We start from the raw sequence: 27,752 nt of genomic DNA on the forward strand, positions 1-27,752 counted from the left end.
TGTGATTACTGAAAAGGAAGCAGTCATAGGGCTGTAATGAAAGAAGTGCCCCTCTCCTTCCATATGTACCGTACAATGTAAAAGGGTAACCACAAGTTACACAAAGCAACTCAGCTCGTTTCTCTGATATTAAGACTTTGCTTGTAAACATGATGCACAGAGGAGCCATGAATAAAAATCAGATTGCTTCCAAAACATCTAAAATGTTTTGGGGCCATCTCTTCTAGCACAAGACAGAACATTCTATACAGTAGCTAAGCTAAAGTATTCAGCTGCTTGGTTTTGCTGAAAGAGGGCTGGTGGCAGAAAATTGGTACTATGACTCTTTAGTATCTGGATTATCTTTTTTTCTTCCTTTTTTTTCTTTTTCTCCTTTTTCTCCACTTCAACACACACACGTCATTCTTACTTCCCCCTTCGTGCTCAAAAGAACTGAGTTAGTCCTCTTTAAGTGTACACTGTTCTCTAATTTGTATTTTGTAGAACCTGCATATAGTCCTCTGAATCAGGAATAAGCACTTAAAGTCAGAATAAACACAAGCATAATTTTTCTCCAGTAACAATTCCTGAGGTATTCTGTAGACAAATGAGTAAATCAGTTATTTTAATAACCTAGAAGCTTTTTAGTGTTTGCTTGCGAAGGCTGCCCCATATCCAAACTCATGGATTTTCGTGTTCGAGGGCTTATCTGTCCCACTGTCGGGTAACTGGCAGCCAGATGTCTGTCCGACCCCTTTGGGGATGACCATGGTTGATTTTCCTTTAGTGTCCTGAAAGTGAAGAGAAATTAAATTAAGAAAATCTTTAAAACTGTGCACATTTAGGCATAAATTTTTCAACTAGCCAAACTACCCTTTATCAAACCCATCCTTCCTAACAGGTTAATCTTCCAAAGATACATATTAAGAAATAGTAATTACTTTGCTTGCAAAAATGTCTGAGCTAGTGATAACTAACAATCTGATAGGAATGCAATGATCAAGAGATAAAAAATTAAGCAATGAAAAGAACACAAGCCAATCGGCCTATGAGGCAAGATGAAAGATATGCAATAATCAGCTACTCCATACTGGATACTAAAGAGAAAGATACTGAGTAAAGTGCTCCATATTGAGAAAAATCGCTCTCCATGTCACTTCGAGGTTGATTTCTTAGCTCATCTCCGGGGCTGCTTATAGACAGGCTATAAGGTGTGAGGATTTTCCAATGACACGGACCAAGTGATTACTTAGTACATGCCTTGAAGCTCTTAAAATAAACAAAACTTCCTTCTAACATACATATGAAAAATGAGGTGAAATTAGGTTTTGCAGAAAGAAGTTAGCGAAGAGTTTAAGAACCTCCAAAACAGTTAAACTCTGAAATAGCCTTACGGATTTCAAAATTAAATCACAGTTTCTCTGTGACTCTTGATCACGGTACCACAGCGTATGTGGCTTATTGGTCTGGAACCAATAACAGAACATGAACTTAGCTTTATGAACGTGGGTTTCAGTTTTCAATATACCACAGGTTACCTTTAGATAACTTACTAAAGTAAACAGACATTGAAATTTGGATAACTTATCTAAAAGTTAGACAACCAACCTATAGCTAGTGTCACTGTGATGTATGGGATATGTATCCATGGGAACATTTTCCATTGAAACGTCTGTCAACAACAGAGACTTCCTATGTTTTAGGCTGCAGCGACTTCGAACCTCCTCAGATACTGTCAGCAAAGCTAAAAATTCAAAGAAAGCCAACATAAGTTTTCCACAGTAGGATTACATTGAAAAACATAAGCAATATTCCATCAATTTAGGTTTTTTACTTAGTATAAAGATGAGCATTGAGCTGTAATTACACCTTACTGAAATGTACAGATTAAAAGTAGGTCATTTAAAAAGAATTATATTCCCCATCCAGTTACAATTACATGATTTAAACATCTGCCCTCACATGATCACAATTTCTGTTTCCAGACCACTAGAAATTAGAACGTTCTAAGGCACGCACTTAAACCACGAAATCTTCAGCCTTGCTGAAGTATCTGCAAAGTTGCACAGTAGGTCCTGTGCTGGCAAGCCTTCAGGGACAAAAAGCTTTCACCGATGTACCCCAGCCTAGCCCAGACTCTTGTGCATCTCCAGGTCCAAGTTTCCTTTATGTTGGTATCATTTTATCAACCTAAATCCGTAAGAGTTCTCACAATAATCCATTCCTTTTCAGTTAGCACAAATTTAAAAGAAGGTTGGTTTGTTTAATTTTACCTGCTAGGTAAGCCACGCTCTGGGTGTTCACCTCAAACTTGTCACAGTTCCTATGTTTGTTAACCAGAGCTAGTAGTGTATGTAAAATCCTCACTGTTCTTGCTACAGTGGTAGGAGAAGGATGCCTGTACCCTAAGAAATGAGGTTAAGAAACCAAATATTGTATATAATTTTTAATGCATATTTGTGTAACACTAATATTTTGAAAACATTTATAAATATGTTTTTCAGCATGTTCTCAGGAAACTTCATGTAAATGGTAAGGAAGCACAATGCTAGCAGAAACTGCACACTTAAGACTTATGTTTTCTGTCCCTCCCCTCAAAATCACGTAATTTCAAATGTCTGTACATATATTATCTCTATTATCTCACAAATCAGTCTTCTAAAAGAAACAGTGAGCCTGAGCACAGGCAAACATACAGGGAAAGACAGCATTCCTGGAGGAAGTTGTAGAGAAGTGCAGCAAATGGAGCCACACATCCTGTGATAGTTAGAATTTCTGTCCTTAGCACTGAAGATATTTATAGGACATGTATATGGGAAACCTGACAAAGTCCTTTAGTCAAAGAACATTTAACTCTGTATCTATTCTGTAATCCAAGTTACTTAAAATCCATCACCCGTTTTTCCCCTTTATCCTAGGACTTGCTTTTATTTCTGAATTAAGAGTGTTCATCTAAAATGAAGAGCAATATGTATTCTTACCTTTCAGGAGGTGTCCCACTAGTGCGAAGTTAAAGTTGGAGTTGAAATTTAGTCCAACAAAATGATCCATCTGCTTGCAGTGCCATTCGAGTGGCCTCCTGATCTCCATAAACACCTCTTCTGGGCTCTGACCCAGAAAAAATAAAATACAGGAGTACCTCATCGAAAGTTACTCAACATATCTCCTTTTTTTTTTTTGAAAAATGACACAACACTAACTTTAAGAGGTCAGCTTACCTTATCATTGAATACTCGAAGGCTATCCAAGGTATGCAGATTCTGCTCAAGTAGTGCCGTACCTGCTGAGTACAAGTTTACTTCATCTAACTGCAGTACTGCCATGGCTACCCAAAAGAGAGCCTTGTGCATAGGAGAGTCCTAGAAGGAAAAAAAGATCCATGATTTCAGTTGCAAGTCAGCTCCTGTAAATGAAAGACAAACCGGACAGACAGATGGGTTGGCATCTGCATTACTGTCCTCCTTGTAGCAGGTTCTGTCCTCAACCACGTCCATTCCAATAAAACAGATGTTCGTATGAACCTGTAGTCTTAATGTACTTAGCAGGTGAATAATAGAAAGTAAATTAATTTCAAGTCTTTCCCCCCCAAGCCATTCCTTCTCTCTCATATTCCTTCCCTTGCTGAGGAAAATGTCAGATGCATACTGCCCTACGCCACACTAAACAGAAATGTGTCTTTGTTATCAATTTGAGAGCACACATTGAAAAGGGGTTGCAATTCTGCACATATAACTGGCCAGGCAATTTCTTCTCCAAATCAAAAAAGCATGCAGGAAATTGGCACCGGGTCTCCTAAGCAGCAGGTTTTTCTAGGAACAAGTTTTATTTACTAACAGTAAACACACGAGGCTCTTCACTTAATGGCATACGCATTGGTATGCTGATCAAATAACGAACTTGAAAGTAACGTACAGGTGGCTAACTTAATACCAAATTGGGTAAGACGAACAGTTATCACAAGCCGCGATCTGAAAAGCATATATTAGCAACCGAACATGTGAAAGCCAAGACTGAAAATCTTTTGGAAAGAATTCAGTCAGGCTGTGACGGCCTTTGCCTGGATGGCTCGGCCCAGTTTGATGAAGCAGAACAGTGCATTCTAAAGCATTTCTACAGCCTTTGCGCAGGTCCCACATGCAAACAGCTGACGTATTTCCCATATGTAGTACTTTCCAGCATGAGTCATAGCAGTGAAGCGTGAACTTCAGATACCATCACGCAGATACCATCACATTTTTGAGCTTCTACCCATAATTATAATGCTCGTTTACAAAATATATTGTTTACTCTAAAAATCCAGTTATTTACCTTATTAAGAAGAGGCTGCAGCTTGGTGAGTGCTATTACTGTAGCTTCTATTAGAACTTGGCTATTGTAATTATCGGGGCCTTTTAAACAGCTCTCAAGTCCCTTTTTGTAGGGAAAAAAAAGAGTAATTAAAAATGCAACTATAATTAGATTTTGCTTTATAAAAAGCAGTTCAAAGCTCTAAACAATAATTGTTGCTCTCAATTAGTTTACAAAGCTCGAGCTCATTTTAAACCAATTCTCAAAGATGTTTACAAATGGAGATTGACACAGAAGTGATAACACGTATTGCTGAAAGCGACTGCACGATGTGTATTAAAAAGTAAGGGTGCAGGACGAGGTGCAAGAATTAGAGAATCGCTCTTGTACAACTCAGATGCTGTTCAATTAAAGTTTAAGTCCGTAAAACTCTAATTAAACTCTTAAAGGAAACATTTAGCACACTGTTTACTTGCTATGGAATGCAACCTTCTTTAGAAAATACGGGATGTCATTAACAAGCTAGGTAGTCTGTTTCAAAGGTTTCTGATATGAATGTCCTGCTCTTTACTGTATTTACTTATAACACATTAGATAACTAACTTCCTTTAAAAAAAAGGAAGCTGTGAATCATGTGCATGCAGCTAAATGCCTTAACAGGAAATTTCTCATTTATTTAAATATTGACTTCTGGATCAGTCTCAGAATCTCAAATTTTAAACTCAATATTGAAAACTATTGTTACTCTAGAAATCATAGCACTGATGAAATTTATTGCCACCAAATAGATTTAAGGTATATGGGTCTATTACCTTGCTAAGAATCCTGATTATTTGTTTTATTTGTCCGTGAGAGACACGTTTACTTATACAGCCAAAGACAACAAGGGCTCTGGGCTGCAGGGATGGGTTATATTGGAATGCAAACCTGTGAAGAAACAGAGTACGCTACATTAAACAAATATACAACAAATACACTGTGTAATGAAAAGTTGAGTATTCTAAGAGTACTACACAGGTGGGCAGGGGTTATCTTTTGAGATCTACGACATACTTTTGAGCTAGTTCAGTCCACTGGTCCAGCCACTTGCACGTTGGAATATCCCTCATACAAGCCTAAAAAGAATTATATTGTTTGAATACATGCAACATTAAGAAAAAGTCCTTTTAAAATTCAGAATGTACAGTTAGCTCTTAGAAGTCAGCTACTTAACTATTTATTACCACATCACGGGAGGGACATCTCACTGCGCTGCTTGCCTATAGAAAGCATAAGCAGTGCCGTTTTCCCTTATGGATAATTTCTTTTGGTTTGAACCACATACCTCCATGATCTCCAGCAAAGCTTCAGTAACAGTTTCCAACGACGTCAGTGCGAAAGTCTCCCTTTCGTAGGAGCCCGGTGAAAACGACCTGTCTCGATAGCTGGATCGGAATGCTATGACTGCAGCTGATTTCACTTTGCTGATTCCAAACAGCAAATAAAATTTGGGCAGAGAGAACTCAGTCAAGCTCAGCCTTAAAACTTGCTTGGTCTCCTCTGTTGAAAAATTTGTACATATTAAATTTAAACCACTGAAATCCAATCCATATTTTCAACACTCTTAGGCTCATCCTCCCATGAATACAAAAGTAGATAATCATCCTATATGTCACTTTGCACATTCCAACACTTTTTCTTTGCTACTTCTCCCAGAGTATGTCACAAGAACTGCGGTCTGTTGCGTAGACTGCTGAAACAAGTCAGCAGGAAGATGCATTCTAAAAACAGGTAGAAAAAAACTTGTTTGAAGATGTGGTTCTGCGAGACTTCTCCTCAACTTGGTTCAGAAAATGGAAATCTGGAGAGTTCCTGCTTCGACATACCAACAGTACTCTAAGTTAAACTGCAATCAAATTCTGGTTTTGGCTGTGGCACTAAAACGAAGAAAGCCATTTATATCAGAAGAAAATGACGGCCCTGCTACTAGCACTGAGTATTTTTTACAATTCTGAACTTTCATTTCAGTGTACTTCGAATTCATTATTTAAGCAGGAAGGCTTGTCTTCCTCCCTGTGCGTCAAAGCAAAGCTTTTCTTTATACATATATATGTATGTGTGTATTCACTCACACTGCTGATATATATAGATATAAAATGAGCTTTCAGATACTTAAAAAAGAGACAATGTTACATAAACTTTTAAATTTTTTCTGCTCAAAATCGAGCCTGGTTTTACACTGTACTTCTGTGGTAAGAAACGACAGCTGCATATCTGCTAATACCAATTATTTTAGGACTGCTAAAATACAGCAGTATGCAAAATACCTGTTTAAACAGTATAGTTTCACAATTCCCTTATGTAATTGATATTTTTGTTACTACGTTATGCAATCATTCAAAAGATGCACATCCACCAGTTTTAGCACAGACGTATTTTCTCCTTTCTCCGCATTACAGGAACTTCTGGTACTTTCTTCTCTTTTTCTAAACCCCATTATACGAACAATTTACATTATGCACCTGCTCTAAACCAGACAGTCATTTTGTAATTCCATACTCATTTACTGTAGATCATATCCTCATTCTGATTTCTATGCAAGCTGAATTACAATACGGTGTTTTCAAACTCTCAGAATAGTTTAAAGAGAGAAAGACCACTTAAATATTTCTTAAATCAATTAAGGAGCAATCAGCTTAATTGAAAATCTGCAATGAACTTACCACTAAAGTGAAGCTGTGAACAAGTGCAAAGAGAATGAATGATGTTGATGACGAGACCATGCGTGGAAGCTCTAAGAGAAAGGGGACCAGTGGCCACCAATAAAGTCACTACATGAAAGAGGTAGGGGAGATGTGCTGCCACATCCAGAGAGTTGTTGAAGGAGAGCATCAGCATGTAACGTGCTAGAATAGCAATATCATCCCACATCAGGTGCTGTTCCAATGTAGGAGTGGGAGACAAACACGTCTTGTCAATTATTTTACACATCCTTCCAATCACCTGAAAAAGACAGCAACCATTTTGTTTTGCTCAAACTAAGAGCAGAGCTCAAAAATTCAGTAAAACATAGTACAATTTAACACTGGAATTACTCTGTTGCTTGGAACCTATTTTATCATGGTTTCTTGCATTATTGCCTGTACCAAGTTATCAGAAAGCATCTCAGAGTCACATTATTATATAAGATGAAATTACTATATAAAAGGAAATTAAGGCAAAGAGGGAACTCACTTTGCTCGAAACCAACTTTACATTTCCAGAAGCAAGCGCTACAGCTGTGTCTGCCATAACCTCAGCTTTTATGGATCCCAGGCCCCCTGTGGCACTTGTTTTGATGAAACTGTCCAGCACTACATCAAGGAGATCTGTTATCTGTTAGAGAAAAAAAATTAATCTTTATCAGTCAGACTAACTTTGTTTTTCCACATAAACCACCTCTTCAATAAGTTATTATTCATTTCTTTTAGGTGAAGATGTATAATCATCAATTGAAGCACCAGTTTTAGTGATTTGTTATCCTTTTGAAAAAAAAGTCTAATGTAAATATTAGAAGTATAAAGATTAATTCCATCAGGTTTTACTCCAGATCAAAGAGCTTCAGAACTGTGGAGAGACCATAATTTAGTTTGTATTATTTTTATTTTATTTTCCATTTTAAAGTATAACTATTCATAAAATGCTGAAACTAGTAAGAATAAACTGGATTTGAAGTGGGGGGAAACATTTCCAAGGAATAAGCAAGCTCTTGTGTGTCAAAGATTTTGCTTTGAGCACTAGCCACGCATGAATACAGCTACAAGTAACACAAGTTTCTTCTCATGTACAAAAAAAGAAAGACGTTTAATATATGCATGTAAGAATCAGATCTGTCCAAGTGCACAGACAACTCTAACTGTAACATGCAGGCTAAGGTTAACACTATTTCAGTAGTGGTTCAAATTCAGCTCTCATCATATTACGAAAATTGGTTGAAATCCTGGGTCAACTACGTCAATGAAAATTTCCACCGACTGCTGCGGAATATTTAATCTTTTAATTTAGTGTTCTCCATATTTACCTGTTAACAGACTTTCATACTGCATATAACAGTCATATTGCTCTTGGTGTGATTTAAGCTTTCAAAATACATTGATTTTTTTTAAATTTTTTTTAGCCAATTGGACCAAGCAAGAAAATGCACTCATGCATCCATTTGACAGTTCTCCCACATTCTCCAGCAGTAGCTTTGTGAGTCTAGGCTGCATCAGTTTGGATGACAGTTAAAAAAAAAAAAATAAAAATAGTATGACAATGAGGAAGTTGATAAAAAGCTTGCGAGCAAGCCTGGTCACAGCAAGTAAAGCTGGTCTCGTTTGTCTAGACACCTCCTTCATGAGTGGCATATATGACATCAGCTTTTTTTTTTAAAATTTACTTTGCAGGGAGGATGAGGACAGAATTTTAAAAGTGTTAAGGTAATGATCAACAGGACGATTTCTATTCTATTAATTGTAATCAAACTGTGTCTGTTTCAAAAGTGCAAACAGAAAAAAAGAAGAGTTCTTTCAACATTACGTGCCTAATACACCTCCGAATGCTGCTGGTACTTTGTTCTTTCCATTCAGTACCTGAACATTCAGGGGGTTTGATGAAATAATTACCACTACTAACAAAGACTTTTAGTTTTCAACTCTCAGTGGGGGCCAGTAGCACACTCCTAGAAGCCAGAGTTCATTAACGATTTTATCAAGTATTTTACAGAAAAGAAATTTCAGAAGAACTTGCACACTACTCTCCATACAGCTAATATACTTCAGTCATGTCAAGATCCACTTTATTCTTCTGCATTAACATTTAAGAGGTTAAAAACTCTATAATCTGCTTATAAACAAATTGCAATAAATTATGCAGAATTTGTACCTGTCCAAGACTTCCCCATATCTTAGCTTGAATGGAAGGATACATCTGTTTTTCATTTATCGTCATTGTTATAAGCTTATCAAGAATAGCAGTGACTCGCTGGCGCTTAGCATCATCATTGTGTTTACAGAATCGGACCAGATTGGACAGCCAGGGAGTCATATACTCCAGACAAAGATGTTTCAGTTCAATACCTGAAATAAAAGTTCACCTTGTAACACAGAATCAGCACTGCTCTCTATTTGTAAGTAAATAATTATTTGTGAGCACTTTTCCTTTCAGTTTTATTGCCTAAAATAATTAGTATCAGAGCTGAGCAAATAATACTGGGCAAACAGTCGAGCTTCAAAACGAAACATACTCTAATAATGACATCCAAGAGACATCTGTGGGAATCTGGCAAGGAGACGTTGACATTTTAATATCTTATTAAGAGATGTGACAAAGATGTGTACATTCAGTATTAGGCAGGACTACTTAAGATAATTTCTTTTTAATCTTGAGAATGTATTCTCAACAGCTTCCAACAGTAAAGTCAGAGCTGTATTATGCTTGCAAAAAAGGGGTGACAAAAGTAGTGCAACAGAACCAGATTTACAATTGAGAGATATAATCAATCTGAAAAGATTAATTCTGATATGACTAAACAACCCTGTAACTCTTCTACGTATGTATATTCTAGAGTTCAAACCTTCACTATCACGGACCTCAAATTTTGATTTTTGTTCCACAATATTCTCTACTTCTGTTGAATTACTAACAGCCTGATAGGGATCTATCCAACGTACTGACTGTACAAACTATCAACAGTGAAATGAAACAAATTACTTGTATTGTGATCTCTCTGAATGAACTTAATCCTCTAATCAAATGTTAAAACAAGTTTTACTAGACATTCATTTCAAAGTTTAAAAGGCAGTTGTCTTTTAAAAAAAAAAAAATTTCTACTTCACAAGAAAGGAAAGGGCACATCCAAATGTGAAAAGTAATGGGTTTGCTCCAAAAGATGCCATTCCAGTTTGTGAAACTGCCTGGCTTCAGAGTGTTACACAACTTGAATATTAAGAAACAGATGTAAACGGATAATCTTGAAAACAGCTAAAACAGCTCTAAGAAGCATTTACAATTTAAATTTATTCTGACTTAGTAACATGAGGAAGCTTAATTGACTAAGCTAGACAGCTACCAACTTAAATCTTTTCAAATGCATGGTTAGCATTAAGGAATACTAGTGTTACTTACTAGATTTGCTAAATCCAGAAATACACTCTTCCAAGAACTCTAAGGTAAGGTGTGGTTCATTAGCTGCAAGAGTCTTACTAATAGATACAATAAATAGCGTGTTGTTGGCAGGAATACACAGACCTGAAGTTTCCAGTAACTGGCCCTCAATCTTTAAATTAAATGTACAGGTTAAGGCACATAGGAGATTATAGGCAGCAGACCTGTAACAAAGCAAGCAACGTGACTTGTAATAGTTTTCTTGTACGTTTTAAAATACATGCATTACACCAAGGCATCATAGTAGTAGTACTGACATTTTAAAAATCAAATCAATACCGTTATAGAAGAGATTACATTTAAATCCTGAACTTTTTTCCTGCACCAGATCAGATTCAGAGACAACATGTGCCTTGGAGAAATGAAAGAAATTACTCCTCCACTTGCTTTAAACAATTTTGGATGTGATTAAAGAGTATGCTTGCAGGACTTTGTACTGGACTTCTCAGAAAGGCCTTCAGTTCCAGGAAATCCTAAACACGTCCAGGTGCACCTGAGCTGCTGGGAGAAGGACTGCCGGAGCTGCTGCCGAGCCAGTAACCGTTCTGAGGTAGTCCTTTCTCACAAGACCCAAGTGCCTGCTCCAAGAGGAACAGCTCCCACAGTGTTAAACGAGGATTTCAACACCACGACAATCAAATGTACCTAATAAACATATACTGCAAAGCCTAAGTGTTTCTCCTTATAAAGAGAAATTAAGATTCTTATATATCTTCAGTTACTCTGACAGCATGTACGCCTTTCTTCACCTATAGAAACCCCTATCTTTCTTTATATTAAAAAGTACATTTTCATTGAGCCGTGGTGGAAGAAAAATTGTTTTGTTCAAGAGCGATTTGCTAACACTAAGAAAACCTTGGAAAGAATTTACATTTTTGACCAAAGTTGATATTAATTTAAAAGATCTGTACCGCAAACTGGGGTCTGAGCTTCCCAGGTTGAGCAGCGCGATGTTCAGTAGTGTTCCAGGGACATCCTTAGGACGAATTTTAGTGTGCTGTGGGATGGAGTCTGGTTGTGACAGCTCCCACCGTGTCCGTATATGAATGATGGACCTAACAATGGCTTCACACTCCTGATGCATGAAGGTGAGTGGTGTGCCTTGGTTGGCAATGGTTAAGGTAAACTGGTTCTCATCAACAAGACATATCTCCTCAATTTCAGAGGCATAGTATATATCATTTAAAAACACTGTTTGTCCCAGGACTCTTGTTCGTTCTGCTGACGTCACCTGCACAGCTGTTGACCCAACCTTAGAAAGAGAACAGAAAAATGGTTCAGCACCTATTCTTAACAATACAAAGATAGAAAAGTCTAACTCTTCTAATTTTAGAGAGATAAATGTAGGAAATTTCATACTTCCTAAAGAGGCACACTAATAAGTTGTGATTTCTGCTCAAGACAGGAGAGGAGAATTAACAGACAGTAAAATCATATTCAAATCCTTATAAAAATGCAACAATTCACTAGGAACAGCATTAAAAGGACTTACTTTAATAGAAACTTTGGTGTCTTTATGAGCCAGTTTGAGAGCATTGTGAAATACTTTCAAGTCCTCCTCCAAAGCCAAGGTAGCTGCTGGGAGTTTCTGCTGGTCGTGTTCAATGTGCTCTGCCAGCTTCCCTGGAGAGTCTATGAAAATAAGCCTTTTGCTTCCTTTCAAACCTGTCAAGAGCCTTTCATGGTATTTGGTGTATTCTCTGACCCAAGAGTTACAGTTATAAATAAAAACTGCTGAGACATTTTCATAAGCAAAGCCTGGAAAAACTACAAACCATTTAGAAAGAAAGTCTGTTTTAAAGCGATTACTAGGGCCAGCGTGTGTGAGGTCCACTACAATTTCATATGGCTTTGCATAGTATGGCTTCAGAGTTAGTAGCACATGGTATATCAACAAATCTCCGTTGATCTGACCGGTCTTGAATCTGCAAGAAAACACGAGAGATGTTGTTGGGTTTGCATTTTAGATCCACATTACAAACATTTGAGCGGCATACTACACATACTACTACTACTACACTGAATCAGACTGATCTTTCACGCAGTTTTAAAAATACCATCACTCCAAAGCAATGACACTGGACTGGCAGCTACAGCCTGAAGGCATCTGTTACTACTCTGCCATGGCTCGTGCTCCAACCAAGTTTAGTGCCCAGTATGAAGAAGCTTGACTTGGGATTTAACTCAACGTCGTTTTGAAGTGCCACGCAACCTACCACAGCCACGGGACCTCCAGACAGACAGGAGGAAAAATAAAATCCATGCTGGAGAGCAACAGTGCGTCAATTGGATCAAATCTGGATTACATGAAAAGAGTTCAGAGTTTCTTTAAAAGTAAAGTGTAAGCTCCTCTAACTTTTTAACCTCCTTAGAGATTCAAATGATATCTATTTTTATATGTGGAAAAATATTTTTATTTCAGAGGTCTTAATTAAGACTAATTAAGCATCCACATATCAACTTTTTCAAAGGGTCTCAAACTCATTTAATTTGCTATATACTGCAGCATACTCTAACGCCTGGAGTGTTTTTAAGAATGGTCAGTCCTCTGAGTGGTACAGAGGACTTGTCTACAAAATAACTCTTTCCAGAAAACCATTCGGATAATATTAATACATTAAGAACCTCTTGTTCTGGATTAACGTTTCTCTGAATTTTATAGGACTGGACAGCAATCTGCCACAACCAAGTCTCCAGAGTTAGCACAGCAGACAAAATTCTGCTAGGAAGAATTTATTAACAATCCAACTCAGCAGTAGGTGGTGAACTTTTAAATACTTTTAAATACCTGTCATTGTTTCAAGCTAGCATTAACTCAACTCCTTCAAGGCAAACCAACAGGCTACGGAAAGAGCCCACAAATACTGTAAGCACATCTGTAGTTGTAGTGTACTGGGACACTGCTCTTGCTAACATGCGAGGTAAACCACCGGAGCGTAGGATAACTGAGGAGATAAATTTCTTAAACACAGAACATTTGTCTGCCAAAGATACTTTTTTTTTCCCCCCGTGTTACTTCCTGTTGTTCTGAGAGCTAATTTGGGCAAGTTGGTGTTTTCCCTCCTCTAACGTGTCATGGTATAGTTGTTACGAGAAGGAAGCGTGTCATCACTGTGGTTTTAGTTCTCCACTTAGAGTAAACTACTTACGACTTCAGTTACAGATTTGCTTAAAAAACACCAGCGTTGTCTAAATCTACTTGCTTTACCTTAATGGTCATTTGCATCCTAAGAGCAAATATACGCACAAAGAAATCTTCTTGTTAAAAGACTACGTATCTGAAACACCAAATTTCTTTTGACTACATCTTGGCAAGGTAAGTAAACTTTTTCCTTCTCCTAATTTAAGTTCCACTTTAAAGTTTCTTAGATTTTGTAGAAAATCATATGCAAAAGTATTTTTAAAGAGGTTCAAGTAACTCAAAAATAGTAGTAATCTGTAAAACTATTATTCTCTAACTGAGTTAAGGAAGCCGATATAACTATTTTTAGGAATGTTGAAGGTCATTCAAAATCAGACTCCAAAGAGCTGACAGTGACAGTCACTACTCAGCTCTGTTGTTCCTATGCATTGCAGACCTTACTGCATACTGATGGAAGACCTTATCACTGCCCAGGCACAAAGGGTCGAACTAAAAAGAAAAAAACATCTCTTTAATGATCAGTTCCTTTGCTCTCATGATTTTAAGTGAAGCCCTTAAAAAAACCCTGATGTTAAGAAAAGCATATCTCGTCTAGAAGGATACAACTAAGACTGGACTTACTGTACACTTGGAGGGAGTAGGCAGAGAGTTGCAAATCTGAGACAGTGATGTTAAATGTTGGAGTATATCTGTACTGGCAAACACATCCCAGTTCTGCACATCATGCAGCAAATTCATGTGAAATGTTGTTAAAAAAAAAAAAAAAAAAAGAGGCTTTGCTGGTTTTGCTTTTTTCCCCTTCTTAAAGTATGCTACAAGGCATCCTCCAGGCAATGTTTATATGATAAAGATAAAAACTACCTGAGCTGTAGTTGATTAAGATGGTTTCTAGTTCAAACTTAACAACAAGGATTCATGTCAGAATGGAGTCGATTTTTTTGTTATGGGTGAATTGCAAAGTAAACGATACATATATCTGTTGCTGCTCCTCTGTCATGTAGGAGAGACGGCCGTAGTTTGTTCCCTGGTTACGTACCAGGCATACCACTTTCCATTTTCCTGGAGGACTTCAGCAATATGAAGGATTTTGCAAGATAGGCAAGTTCACCCCTCTGATTTTTGGGAGTGAATATATTAAGTTCTTTGGTAGGCATGCTAACTTTTAACTATGATATAAGTGAACATTGCGTGGAATATTTCAAAATTGCCTAATCTTACAAACACGCAGACATGCTTTGTTACCTCTCAAGTAATAGCTTCAAGAACAAATGTATTTATAAAAGCAGCACTGTTACTTTTGGTCATTCTCTATGGTATTATAAATTGAACCAAATGTAATCTGTAACGTTCAAAGGAAAGCTTTTCACCTTAGACATATCTTGTTAATAGAGACAGGTGAGAGACGCTGGATGGGACAACAAGCCTTAAGGTCTGAGCAAGTCTCACCCATGCAAACTGGATGAAGCGGCAGCAATGAGGTGGTTCACTGTTTGTCTGATTTACCACTTTATTTTGTGGTTCTTATCTTAGTATCAGACTGACCAAAGAACAGTTTCCTGCCTCCAGACAAATTCAATAGGTACAAATTTGAATACTACACAAAGGTGAAACAGAACATACTAATGCTAATACCATTTGCATAATTATCTCAAGCGTTTTAAAGAAAATGTCACAATCTGCAGCACGTTTGTGAGAAAAATTTGTGAGAAGTACATTTGTGATAAATAGCCTTTTAAACAATAAAGTAGAAAAATCAGTGAACAAAAATTTCCCTAGGCATTTATGAAATACTCCAGACAGCTGTGCTAAGAAACATAAAAAATTAAAATAAGTTACTGCTGTCCCCTCCAGGAACATTTTGGATGAAAGTTTTTCACCTGACCGTCTTCACAAGCATGGTTACCATTCCCACATTCAGGGGAATACAGTAAAGGAAGGAGGAATAATTGCTAAACTTTACATGTGTTTCTCCTTTCACTGTGTAAAAGCAGAAGTGAAAGTTAAAGTTGTAATATGGCCAGCTTTAAAGCGGAGCAGCCTGCCTCTACACCACTGAGTACTTAGGAGACATTTTCCTTTCTCTTTGCTCCACGCTTTTTAATCTTCATACATTTGCTATACACCTCAAACTGTCAGAAGTTTGAGACAACCTATTCTTTCAGAATTCCAACTCTTCCTCCTACATCCACTAAAAATGAGGTCAAGTCACATCATCTTCATCAAAAAGGCTGCTGCCTACTAGTCCCCGAGAAGTCCGATTCAAACCTCTAAGAACCAACATTTGCTAAACTAATACCATGATTTGTACTTTTGCAGGTGACTAGATAGGAAGATGAAGACAAAGACACATAGTATACCACGCTTCGCCTTCCCTGTCGTGATAATCTTTTCTTTGTGTTGGCAAACAAGTGCAAACCATACCGATTATCCTAGGGTTATAAGTGAAACCCAGAACCCTATGAGTCAAAACCTAAGCGGCAGCCAGAACACAACAGAAGCCAATACAAATTCTCCTCCGAGCATCGATTTCAGCAGCAAAACAACAACTTTTGAAACACAGACAACTACCCTGCAATCCTCATCTTCAACAATGGCCCAAAATTCAACATCTTCCCCTGCCAGAAGTGCTGTTTCGGCCACAGAAGGACCTAGGAATAGCAGCAAACCCAAGAGTACAATGACAAAAGAAACATGTGAAGACAGTAAGTCTCTTATACTGATTTGCTTCATTATAATAGCAGTACTCGTGCTTATCTGCACCTTCTTATTTCTGTCGACAGTCGTAATAGCAAACAAAATGTCATATCTCAAAAAAACTAAGCAAGGAAAACGTAGGCCCAGGAGCAATGGTGACGTTCTGGCGACTAACAGTTTATGGCCAACTGCAGCAGGAACATGGCAGAGGATGCCTAAGGAGACAACGGGAACTGACTTGATAATGCAGGACTTAATATCAGAGAGAGATGCTGCCCTCCAAAGGAAAACCAAAGATGAAACTACCGAGAAACTCATGAAAGAAACAGATAATGAACAGGAAAATCAAGAACCATCAAAGTCACACAAACCCATTTTAACCAATTTTGTAGTTGAGATTTAATTCTTACTCAGGTAAAAACTCATCTTTTGCCTTTTTTACATCATTAATATAAGGCAAAAACTTAGCTTTCAAGTAACAACATTATTTTAACACAGGAAAGCTACATTCAGATCTTAGGGGTTTTGCTTTTATGATAGTGGGAATGCTGTAGTAACTTGTAGATCTAGGAGGAAATAAGGTTGTGTTAGCTTTCTATAAATACTGTCAAGACCAGACTTACTCCTTTGACCAGAAATTATGATGATAGGATAAAACAAAAGGACAGAAGTCTGCCCATTCTCTAACATCATTAGGGGAAAAAAATGAAAGGACTGTTACTCTAATAAATATATGATAAGGTGCTACACAGGAATCACCAAATTGCTTTTTCAAGAAAATCATAATTCGGTCACAACTTTGATGCAATTACTGAATTGTCCTTCTCAAAATGCTTTCAGGTTTTTCAATCAAAAACTTCTTAAACCAGCTTAATTGCTTTTGAAATAGATTGAGATTTGAATTATATTTATTGTGTTTTGACTTTGTGTATGAATATATGAAGTTTGTATTATATGTTAGAATATGAGAACTATTTCAATTTGTTATCTCCAATAAACTAGCAACATCAGTTTTTAAATAACTTATGTGATACTGCTTCTCCAAGTCAAAATATTACAAAAATATTACACAAGGCATTTTGGAATATTATATTCCTATAACATTTGCTGAAGGTCAGAAAAGGTCTTCTCTGATGACTAGCTGGGATTTCTTGCATCATGGAAACACACACCACTTTGTCCTAACACAACCAGTTAGAACACGCCAAACATTTCTTCAAAACCACCACAACTTTTAGTTTATTTTCAGAGAGACCTGATTTTCTCGTATTTCTGAGGAGATGTCTGTGTCTGGTCTCACTACAGCAGAGCTTTGTGATTTTAAGGAAACGTGAGAAGTTTTTCACAGGCTTCTTGGGTTAAAGTTTTTCTTGGGTTAAAGATGATCTGTTGCACCACGGTTACTAGTGCTAAAACTGCATAGCAACAAAGTTCTAAATATCCTGTGCGTCTGTAATAAACATTTCTGACACAAGAGATGGTTGTACAAGTTTGAAAGAATCAGAATGTAAGACTGAATCCCCAATTCACCTTCCATTACATCACCCATACACTTTGCTGAAAGGTCAGGTAAAGAAGCAAGAGAGAAGCAAGACTACAGTATCATGGAAGCAAGATCTCCAAAAAATGCAACTGCCTGTGTCAAAGGTGGTTTGTGTAGTAAGGAAGATAAAATTGGAAGGAGTTTGCAAGCTTGGCCCAGAACTGGGAGTCATTAGAAAATAAGTTAATTGGATATGGAAATGAAAAAAACCCAACCCAGCTACAGGGAAAATTCCAATGAATCTGCCATAAACCACATATTCAGATCTTAGAGCTCAAAGGGAAGAGGCACAACACACAAGTAGAATGGGAGGACAGGGGACTAAGTCAGGCATTTCTAAAACATGAGGAGAAGGGCCAGAAGAATAAGGGCAAACTGTGACAGATCGGTGATGACAACCTAGTACTTTGAGGAGATGAACTGAGAACATCTCACACTGGTGACAGAAAGAGAGCTGAAGGGCAGGGTTGGGGGATGCTGCATTGCAGTCACCGTCTCCTTCCCCACAATGACCATGAGAACATGAGGCAACAGCAGAGGCTACGCAAGGACTAAAAAAAGAATCTGAGATAGCAAATGTGGGAACTTAACCTGGTGTAAAACTGCTCACAGCTAGGAAGGCAACAGAACTACAACAAGAGAATGAATCTGTAAGAGACCTAGCCAGCCTGCATGCAGGAGCACAGGAAGCTGTTAGTAGGCAGCAGATTAAAGGGGTGAACCAGCAGTGCCATGAAAAAAAAGCAGGCAAAAAAGGAAAGAATCACAGTCACATCAGTGGAAGGAAAAGAACTATCAATGAGGTGGGACTGTGGCAAAAGATAGGTGGAGACTAGGAGGGTTGAAGAGATGAGGGGATGAGATGAAGGAATCTGACAAGAAACTATGAGTTATAATGTGAGTACAGCATCAGGATTTGTGTTTGCTGCAGGAGGAGGGAGAGTCTGAAAAAGAGAACTAGTGCAATCAGAAGAGAGGCACAACAGGAAAAGCAGGAGGAGATGAAGAAGCTGCAGAAGGATCTGGCAGTAGCTACTTGGCACTGGCAGAAAACGCTTGCAAAATGCCACGAGGACGTATTTGTGTGGGTTTCTTTTTGCCAGGCAACCTTTCTGGGCAAAAACGCTCAAGGAGACAAAAGAAAGAGAGCACAGCCCCGCATTAATGATGGCAGCAGGTACCAAAGTTGTCCAGACAGAAGAGTAACATGGAGAGTAGGGGGCAGGAGAAAGGTGAAATCTGTAGTTATCTGCCTTTTAATGCAACTACATAAATGAAAATGCATAAGCAAGCCAGCATCCTGTGATAATAAAGCTTTCCATGACTCACTGCAATGAACCCAAAGTTGCCTTCCCACTAAGAATCATGTCAGCACACCAAACCCACCACTGAAATTAAACCAGTAAGATTCAAATCCAATCCAAACTTGCATAATTTTTGACTCCACAGAAATAACTATATCTATTTCCAACAAAGACAGACAAACAAGTATTTATGAATTTCTACACAATATGCACATACCAGACAAAAGCCACACACATTTAAATATTTTAGTTTTATAAAAACAACAGAGCTGAAAAGTTTGTTCATAAAGGTGGCAAACTCTGAGATAAGGCTCTTTGTAATCTCCCCACTGGGGACACTTCCTGCAGCAAGTGTTGGTACACTTCCTCTTCAGCTGCAGAAAGCTGCTGCAACCTGAAATGAGCCATTTTAAGCTGCTTGACTTTCAGCACACCGTCTGTTTTCCCAAGGCTTCCAACAAAAAATAAGACGATGCTTGCTTGACAGAAGATAAATGTGCAGGTAAGAATCAACTTCAAGATGGAAAGGCTTAATATTTGTATTATTTGGTCTGACATGGAACTGCACTGTGTATGTCCTGACTTTGGGGTGTATTCAAAGCTCTTGTTGAATGTCTGGATTATCACAGTATTAGGGTTTCAAACCCATGTTCTTTGATGTTGTTACTATGAATTATCATGACCTCTACATGCAAGTATTATTTGACTATATTTTGAAAAGAATGGAGCAGAAGAAAATTAAGTTGAATCATTTTTACCTTACCAAGTTTAGATCATAATGTTTTTCAGAAGCATTGATTTACTAACTCATAGGTGTTTGCACTGTTGCATATTGCATATTTGTAAACCCACAAAGATTTATGCATATTGATTTCCCAGGAACACCTTCTCATGACTAGCATTATAGTAACTAATAAATTAGTGCCAATTGCACAGAAGTAACTTCAGATATAAAACGGCTACGTCGTGGATGTATTTTATGATTTGTTTCATACAGAGACACTCAGAGATCTGAACTTTAAACAGTACGGGGGGGGGGGAATCTGTGTCATGCCAACAACTTAACATTAACACAACCTCCTTCATTACAAAAAGTGTTCCACATGCAGGAATTCATTTATAAAAAGTTTAACATTAGAATGCCATTACAGCATCAGTATTCGGAAACTTTTTAAAGATTATTACGCTCTACCCTTAATCGCTGAAGAGAGGCAAGAACAGGAAGTCAAAGTTTAAGAGAACAGTAAAGAACCTTTTACTTAGGACTCAGCTTATATCCAGCAAAACGACAATTTTCTTTACTCGTGACAATCCTGTTTGTCAATACTGCTGCGAGTGTTTCATATTTTGTTCCAGGTCCACAACCATTTACATGATTGATAAATGTTGTTATTTTGAAACACTCTTAGGACTTCTCTGCTGATGCCTTTTTCTGATAAAGTGAAAAAGGTAATAAAGACATTCTCTTCAACAACATCGCTCAATTACAATGATCAATAATGTTGAAAATCTGCCTGTTTGTAAAGTCAGTGACAAACCTGCTGATTATGCAAATAGAAACAGACATGAAATTTTAAAGTATTAACATAAAATTGTTGTAGAGTTACACTTTACTGACACCAGACAAACGCAGTTTTCGAGTTAAGGTGTTCTCTTTCCTTTCTGCTACAGGAGAAGACCTATTTAAAGAGGCTGCAGGAAAATGGCCAGCAAGCAAGTAATACTGTTTCTCTTCTGTGGCGAAATCTGGAAATCACTTTCTACAGCAATACCCCAAGACGTTCCCATGAATAGAAGAAATGCATACACCAGTATCAGGAGTCCAAGGGAAGACAAAGCTCCTCTGTATCAACTGCAAGCAACTGGACTCAGTTTGCACAAATCTGGACCAGCACTGACTGTTACGACATCACCTTGGTTCCCCAAAGCACATGCAGAACCTAGCAATGGAAGCTGGATAGCAGCACTGATAATTGGCATCATTTTGATTAGTATGATAATGGCTATTATTATAATTCTTCTGTGGAAATGCTGCAGGAGGCCAGTTCTAGTTGATTCAAATTGGGCAGGTCGTTCTCCATTTTCCGATGGAGATACACCAGATGTCTTTATGGACTCTGACCAGGCTACCAAACGTTCATCAGTTTTATTTATGTTGCCTTGGAAATTGCAACAAGACACAAGCTTACCGCACAACCCCGCTGCGTCAGAGAAACCATCCAGCTGCACCACCAGTAATGCGAACAGCCAACTGCCTCTGCCAGCAGAAGACAGCCCTGCAGCCAGCGTTTCGCTTCCCAACAGAGCTGCACCTCCAGCTCCCACCTCAGAGGTAGCAAGCTGTCCTCACCCAGCGGCTTCCCCCGAATCCCCAGATCTGCCACCTCCACCTGACTGGCTCAGGGAACCAACTGAGGATCACAGTTCAGATCTCGGCAAGTGCCAGGACTTTCCCTCAGGAACAGAGGAACAATTTCCCCCACCGCCCGAGTTACTTATCCAAGAGGTTCACGAACCACTGCCCCACCTGCTGCAGCCAGAACACCCTCTGTAGACTGCCAAAATTGATTTCCAGCATACTTCACATTTTTCTTAAATGAAGTATTCTTCAAAGAACTAAAAAAAAGGAGAAGTTGATGCAGGCAAAAACAGTGAGACCACAGCACGGGCATTTCCCCTTTGTTTCTTAACTTCAGCTTTCACAAAACAGAACAAGCTGCTTCTGCCTGAAGCAAATCATTTCAAAACACAACATGGATTGTGCCCACTATTCGTCCATAACTAGTGATTCCAGATTATGGAGACTACAGAAAACAGAGTATGCATGCCTTTGTGTGTCAGGATAGACATGTATGTAACATGCACAGAGACTTGAAGCTTTCAAGAAACAGTACAGCTTTAGAGGTACTTTGAGCTTCTAAAATTTGTTTGTTCTACTAGGCTGTGTAAGTGAATGCAATGAATTCAAGTTAATTTTAATAAAGCTTTCTAATTCCAAGATGTTTTGGTTACTTAAAGCATAACTGAGTATTTGCTTAGATACGAAGCTTCGAATACAAAACAAGGTCTAAATGCCTCGACACACGTACGTGTGGTCTGTCATAGAGAGACCTGATTTCTGCAAACGACTGGTGACAACGGATTACAGGTATCTGAAACAAATCCGTTGTTCTTCACTAAATGACATTTCCTTTAGATCAAACACTGCCAAAAAGTTTAGTGGTGTAAAACCTCCAGTCACTTCTGGCTATTGTTTGGTAAAGCAGAGAACTGTGCAAGTAAACAGTTAATACAGTGGTCACCAAAAAGCTGAAATGGCTCCAAACACTTGAAGAACAAGTACAAAAAGGCTTTCTTTTATCTAAATACTTTTGATTTTTATGGATAAAACAGAAACAGTTTGCAGAACACCCAGGCAAATGATTACCAGAATTAGGTGTGTGCATTCACTAATCTCTTCCTCTGCAGTAGTATTTTCAGAATGCACTTAATAATAATAATAAACTTTAAAAAATAATGTTGCACGGATGCCAGATTCCTTCTAACTCAAGATGGCTAAGTGTTTGACATATTCCTTTCTGAGTCCCGAGTACAAGTGAAGCTCACCGTCCTGTCTAGAACTGTGCATTCTGGTAAGCTAACTTTTTGGTGGGAAGCAGGAGGGTGGTCTCAGAGGTACTTTTTTTTTTTCACTAGTATTGAATGTTTAGATGTACAGAAAGAAGGTACTACATGCTGAAGCTAGCCTTCCATGACCTCTCTGCAAAATAGCAAAGAGTTTGTAGTTTTGAGTTTGCTTGGGGAGGGAATGTATTTGTGGATGTTGCACAGAGCATGTTTGCACATATTGTAACAATAAACTTCCAAATCTTTAAACTACCACTAAAAATTAAAGTTGTAAGTTATGCAAATGAAATTCTAGGCTCTGTGCATACAGCGGACATAGGAAAAGATATTTACAATTTACTCTTACCATTTACATAAGCTGTATGATTGTGTATGTCTAAAGAAAAGCATTCCAATTACGCAAAGAATTTTTTTTTTTAAAGCTTGTTGCATTACCCCATGTTAAAATTAACAGCATTATAAGCGATATCCATTCTTACCATATTGTTTGGAGAAATTCAGATAAAAGTTTCCTACAGAAATCTGTAAAATCCTATAAGCCAAGCTATATTATACCTGACAATACAGTGATAGCCTGATCTGAGGAGTAAACTGAACATTTTAAAATTATGAAGAGAGATTCTGGCAGTGTAGCTTAAAAAAAGCTTAAGACAGGAAGCCTAAATTAACATTAACCTCGATTACAGGAGGAGAGGTTAATCAAAGGTAAAAAAGAACACTAGTTAACATCACTTTTTAAATAGGAACATTTAAATGGAATCAGAGCTTAAGCTAAAATAGCCTACAGAAATTGCATTCGGTACTGTTTATGTAGGCAACCTTATGTGCTATGTGGATGCATTAACATAGCATAATAGATATGGAGAAGTTAACTGATTCAAATTACGAACCCCAACTATTTTATTTAATATGCTCGCTTTGCAATAAATTTGAGTCAGCACCAACGACAGCTCTGCAGTCCTCCAATGTAGTGCAGATCAGGTGGTTGCAGAGCCCCAGCTAGCAGCAATACGATGCAGCTGAAGAGGCAAGCACAATCCACAGACAGCAACTGTAGCTACTCTCTAGAACAAGACGACCTCTAAGCTTACATCTTTCACAGAAACGATGTGCTGATACTGCAGAAGAGATTACGGTAAGTTTGTGTTTTTTGTTTTTCATCACAAAAACCTACTACAAAATTAGAGACAGAAATAAGAACGAAAATATTAGTTGATGACAGATGCTTGCACCAGAAATTTGCTGCAGTGTCAGAGATTTCTTCCTAACATTAATTCAGCTTTCAAACATGTGTTACCAGCTTTGAGAATGTAATTAATACTATAATAAGGAAAAATAACAGCGTGTATGTTAGCATGAACATGGAATTTGGGTTTCAAACTAAATTCGTAACAATTTAAGACGTATTTTAACCATTTCTACTTAAGCAAATAGCATGCATGTATGGGGGGGACTGCTACATTACTGCAGAGATTTGTAAAGCAGATCCAGTTGACAGCCATTTTTTCATCCTGTATCAAAGAACACATTATTCCAAACATAATATAGGCTTGAAATCACTAAAAACAAGAAGCAGACATTGTATAACATTTGGAAGAGACTTGCATTTTCGGAAGAAAGCCCTCATTTGAGCTTGAGGGGGAAAGGGAGATGAAAAAACAAGTCTCATTCTGCCAGACAACATGACAGTCTATGAAGGGATGCTTTGTAAAGTCTCTCTCGAACAATTCTAAAAAGGACCGTGCCACAAAGGGGTTTATTGATATTTTTACTTAATTTCTCCTGCAAGTGGTCATTGCAAAGACAACCCTTGTAAAGAAATAAAATATATTATATGGATTTAAAGGGTGTCATTTTGGTGTATTTATTTTCAGGCAACAATGGAATACCAGATACTGAATACATCTACCTGTCTGCTGGTCCTTCTGTTTTTCATACCCACTGTTTTGGGTATCTGTCCTTCTAACTGTACGTGCTCAGGAAATGACAGGAATGTGGACTGTTCAGGCAGAAACTTAACTATACTGCCACATGGACTTCAAGACAACATTACATATTTAAATCTGTCCTTTAACCAGTTCATAGATCTCGATCATCAGCTAACAAGATTCACCAATTTGAGGACCCTTGATATTTCAAATAATTGGCTCAAGAATGTTCCTGCTCATCTGCCCAAGTCCTTATGGGAATTATATGCCATAAACAACAACATTAAAGTTCTGCAGAAACTTGATACAGCTTACCAGTGGAATCTTAAAGTGCTTGACGTTTCCAGGAACATGGTGGAAAGAGCCGTTCTGATCAACAACACCCTGAGCAGTCTCAAATTTCTCAATCTCAGTAGCAACAAACTTTGGACAGTTCCAACCAATATGCCCTACAACTTAGAGACGGTGGATCTATCCAATAACTTCTTGTCCCAGATACTTCCAGGAACACTGCTGAGGCTACAACACCTTACAAGCCTCTACCTGCACAATAACAAGTTCACGTACATTCCTGACAAAGCTTTTGACCAGCTCTTTCAGCTGCAAGTAGTAACACTATATAACAACCCGTGGTCCTGCAGCGATAAAGAAAATATCCCTTACTTGCTTAAATGGGTGCAGGGAACAGCCGCCAGTGTCCTAGGGGCTCCCTGTGCTAATCAATCTGTGCTCCAGATGAACGCCACGCCAACTTCAGCGGCTCCCACGGTGATAGACTCCAGCCTCATGAGTAAAGGAATGAAGGCAGCAGACAAGGCTACTTCCCCAGTGGCAATGGAACCGACCAAAATGACAAAAATGCATAAACAATTTAAAGCTAAGGAAGTTACTACCCCGGCCACCTTAAGCCAAACTGTACTGTTCACGAGCACAGACCGACCACTACTCCTCTACCCAGAAGATCTGACAACTAGGAAGGTTAGTTCTCAAGAAGCAGCAGCCACACACACAATCTACATCAAAGATCCTACTGAGGTCAACTCAAGCCGGTCGGGTTCAACAGGATCATCCACTACTCCTATGACTTTAAGTATCACCAGTGGAATGCCAACAAACTACTCCAAAATGCCTCAAAGCACAACTGCTACCTTAAGGAAAGAGGAATCCACTACAAATACTTTGAACACTCATGTGCCCTCCAAAGCAAGTATCCGTGAGATATATTTGGTTTATGTTGTAATGCTTCATGCAGTGGCAATGTTTATTGGCTAAGGGCTTGTATTTTGTGAAAATTACTGAGTTTATTCCTGTGATACATAGCTGCAGTTAAGACATCCAGGTCAAATAATGAATCAAAATACAAGAAATCTGAAGTCCTGACTCTGATCTAAAGAAAATAACAGTTCTTAATTAAGAAGTGCACACTAATGTCTTGATACTAAGCTGCTACTTATTTTAATATGTCTTAATTGAGTAAAACTAACCTATGATTTTGTTTTTAAAAATGTGCTTATTTTGTATTTAAATTTTTAATTTTACTTGCACAGAATAAAACATCAGAATTTTAAGTACTGATTTTATGTATGATTTTGTCATAAAACAACTGGAAAAAATAGAAGGCCTGTATCATATCTGCATTGTCTTGCTTGACTTGCCAGTGAGCAATTCTTGTAATATAGCAGCACAGATTCTTTGTAAGTTATGATGACATGCAAAAGGAAGGGAAAAAATAAAGGAACTAAATCTAGCTGTTTCACTAATTAGAAGTTATTCCTGAGAAAAATCGCTAGCATGTATATCTATGTTTGCTTCATATGTATTAGAATATTTTAACTATGAAGAACAACAGTTTTGAATTTAGGAATTAAATATGACAATGCCATGATGTCTACTAAGAGGGTGTAAACTGAGAAGGCAACGTGGTCCAACTTCAGCATGGGAAAAGTGGTAGGGGCTGGTATCTCTTTTTGCTCTGTCTTGACTTAGAGACTGCAGGCAAATTATTTCTCACTCTCCATATTTAAAAAAAAAAAGATAAAAGTAGAGGAAAACACAAGATGTTCAATGCCATGACACTCTCCAACAACAAGGAGTTATCTACACGAATTAATTAAATGGAACTCCTTGTTTCAAGTGACATCCAAAAATCTGAAATGTTAATATAGTATGCTTAAAAGAACATCATGCATCAGCCAGAATGTATCAAACTACTATTTTTGATCAGTAAAATGAAATAATATCAGCCAATTTCTAACACAAGTTATGTAACAAATCAATTAAGCAATTAGTTGACAAGTTGTCATTGAAACAATCCTTGAATCTTGGGACTTTAAAAAAAATAATTCAGTCCATGGCATTGAACATGCCCAAATCTGTGCTTTGTAAGGATGAGCATGAATGCTATTCTCCTTGATATCTGCACCATCAGTGAGTAGAAATAGTTGCACGCATGGTTCTGTCCACTCTAGGAAAATAATTTCAATTATGTGGCAAAGGTACTTGATATACTACAGATGAAGTTTTGCAAACAGCATGAAATGAAAACTGAAGAACAAGTTAATTGAAAAAGTATTATTCACTTAATACTACAAATCTTTATACAATGTTTTCCATTCATTTCAGGCCATTTAATTTCCAGTTATTGTAGCATGAAGGTGCTGCAAAACCCAGAAAACCTCACTACCGAGACTGGAGTCCTCTGTTTCTCCTAGGTGTCAATGAGGGCTGTAGACCATTTACAACCACTGGTATCAGAGAAATCACAACTTTCCAATTGTGAACAGTATTTCTATAACCAGAAATGTATTTTAATTTCTAACAGTAAATGTTACACAATGAATTTGTACAGTTATTTCATTGGCATTTCAGTAAAAATAAAGTTACGTTTGTATTGAACTGAATCAGTGGCAGTGCTTCTTTTCAAATAAGCATAGTAATATCACTGAATAGGTAATATTTTGTTATACAAACCCATTTCAAACAGACACTTAGATCAATCTTCATGCCTTCTGGGGGAAAATTATGGTTAAATCAAACTATATTATTTTGCTACTGATGTATCCCTAATATTGTTTATTAATAAGCTG

General features: G+C 37.8%; 4 protein-coding genes across 7 annotated transcripts in view; 3 read left to right on the top strand and 1 right to left on the bottom strand.

Annotated features, from left to right (window-relative positions):
- The window catches only part of NF1 (neurofibromin 1), a 101,854-nt gene that overhangs the window by 16,162 nt on the left and 57,940 nt on the right, over nucleotides 1-27,752 (bottom strand). For 3 of the 4 annotated variants that reach the window (XM_054847340.1, XM_054847339.1, XM_054847341.1), the window contains 15 exons: nucleotides 11,921-12,353; nucleotides 11,340-11,680; nucleotides 10,390-10,592; nucleotides 9,148-9,341; nucleotides 7,480-7,620; nucleotides 6,969-7,248; nucleotides 5,591-5,805; nucleotides 5,320-5,381; nucleotides 5,079-5,193; nucleotides 4,288-4,389; nucleotides 3,198-3,338; nucleotides 2,961-3,087; nucleotides 2,253-2,384; nucleotides 1,588-1,723; nucleotides 613-770 (listed from right to left, as the gene is read on the bottom strand). In XM_054847340.1, the coding sequence (XP_054703315.1) occupies nucleotides 613-770; nucleotides 1,588-1,723; nucleotides 2,253-2,384; nucleotides 2,961-3,087; nucleotides 3,198-3,338; nucleotides 4,288-4,389; nucleotides 5,079-5,193; nucleotides 5,320-5,381; nucleotides 5,591-5,805; nucleotides 6,969-7,248; nucleotides 7,480-7,620; nucleotides 9,148-9,341; nucleotides 10,390-10,592; nucleotides 11,340-11,680; nucleotides 11,921-12,353 (2,780 nt within the window). Of the gene's footprint in view, nucleotides 1-612; nucleotides 771-1,587; nucleotides 1,724-2,252; nucleotides 2,385-2,960; nucleotides 3,088-3,197; nucleotides 3,339-4,287; nucleotides 4,390-5,078; nucleotides 5,194-5,319; nucleotides 5,382-5,590; nucleotides 5,806-6,968; nucleotides 7,249-7,479; nucleotides 7,621-9,147; nucleotides 9,342-10,389; nucleotides 10,593-11,339; nucleotides 11,681-11,920; nucleotides 12,354-27,752 lie in introns of those variants that run through there. The other variant, XM_054847342.1, reaches the window with a different exon arrangement.
- EVI2A (ecotropic viral integration site 2A) lies at nucleotides 13,565-17,286 on the top strand. Its single transcript, XM_054847391.1, has 2 exons — nucleotides 13,565-13,744; nucleotides 15,887-17,286. Exon 2 carries the CDS (start codon nucleotides 15,903-15,905, stop codon nucleotides 16,665-16,667), a length of 765 nt encoding a protein of 254 aa, XP_054703366.1. The 5' UTR covers nucleotides 13,565-13,744; nucleotides 15,887-15,902; the 3' UTR covers nucleotides 16,668-17,286.
- Nucleotides 20,814-22,109, top strand: EVI2B (ecotropic viral integration site 2B). The gene has a single exon (XM_054847390.1). The coding sequence runs from the start codon at nucleotides 20,814-20,816 to the stop codon at nucleotides 21,663-21,665; it is 852 nt and encodes a 283-aa protein (XP_054703365.1). The 3' UTR covers nucleotides 21,666-22,109.
- Nucleotides 22,253-27,566, top strand: OMG (oligodendrocyte myelin glycoprotein). The gene is made up of 2 exons (XM_054847389.1): nucleotides 22,253-23,873; nucleotides 24,613-27,566. Exon 2 carries the CDS (start codon nucleotides 24,619-24,621, stop codon nucleotides 25,936-25,938), a length of 1,320 nt encoding a protein of 439 aa, XP_054703364.1. The 5' UTR covers nucleotides 22,253-23,873; nucleotides 24,613-24,618; the 3' UTR covers nucleotides 25,939-27,566.

Source organism: Grus americana, chromosome 19 (genome assembly GCF_028858705.1).
Source record: "Grus americana isolate bGruAme1 chromosome 19, bGruAme1.mat, whole genome shotgun sequence".
Classification (NCBI taxonomy): Eukaryota; Metazoa; Chordata; class Aves; order Gruiformes; family Gruidae; genus Grus; species Grus americana.

Bases quoted from the DNA above. Each gene is read 5' to 3' on its own strand.
- EVI2A (XM_054847391.1), top strand. From the start codon at position 15,903: ATGAAGACAAAGACACATAGTATACCACGCTTCGCCTTCCCTGTCGTG.
- EVI2B (XM_054847390.1), top strand. From the start codon at position 20,814: ATGGCCAGCAAGCAAGTAATACTGTTTCTCTTCTGTGGCGAAATCTGG.
- OMG (XM_054847389.1), top strand. From the start codon at position 24,619: ATGGAATACCAGATACTGAATACATCTACCTGTCTGCTGGTCCTTCTG.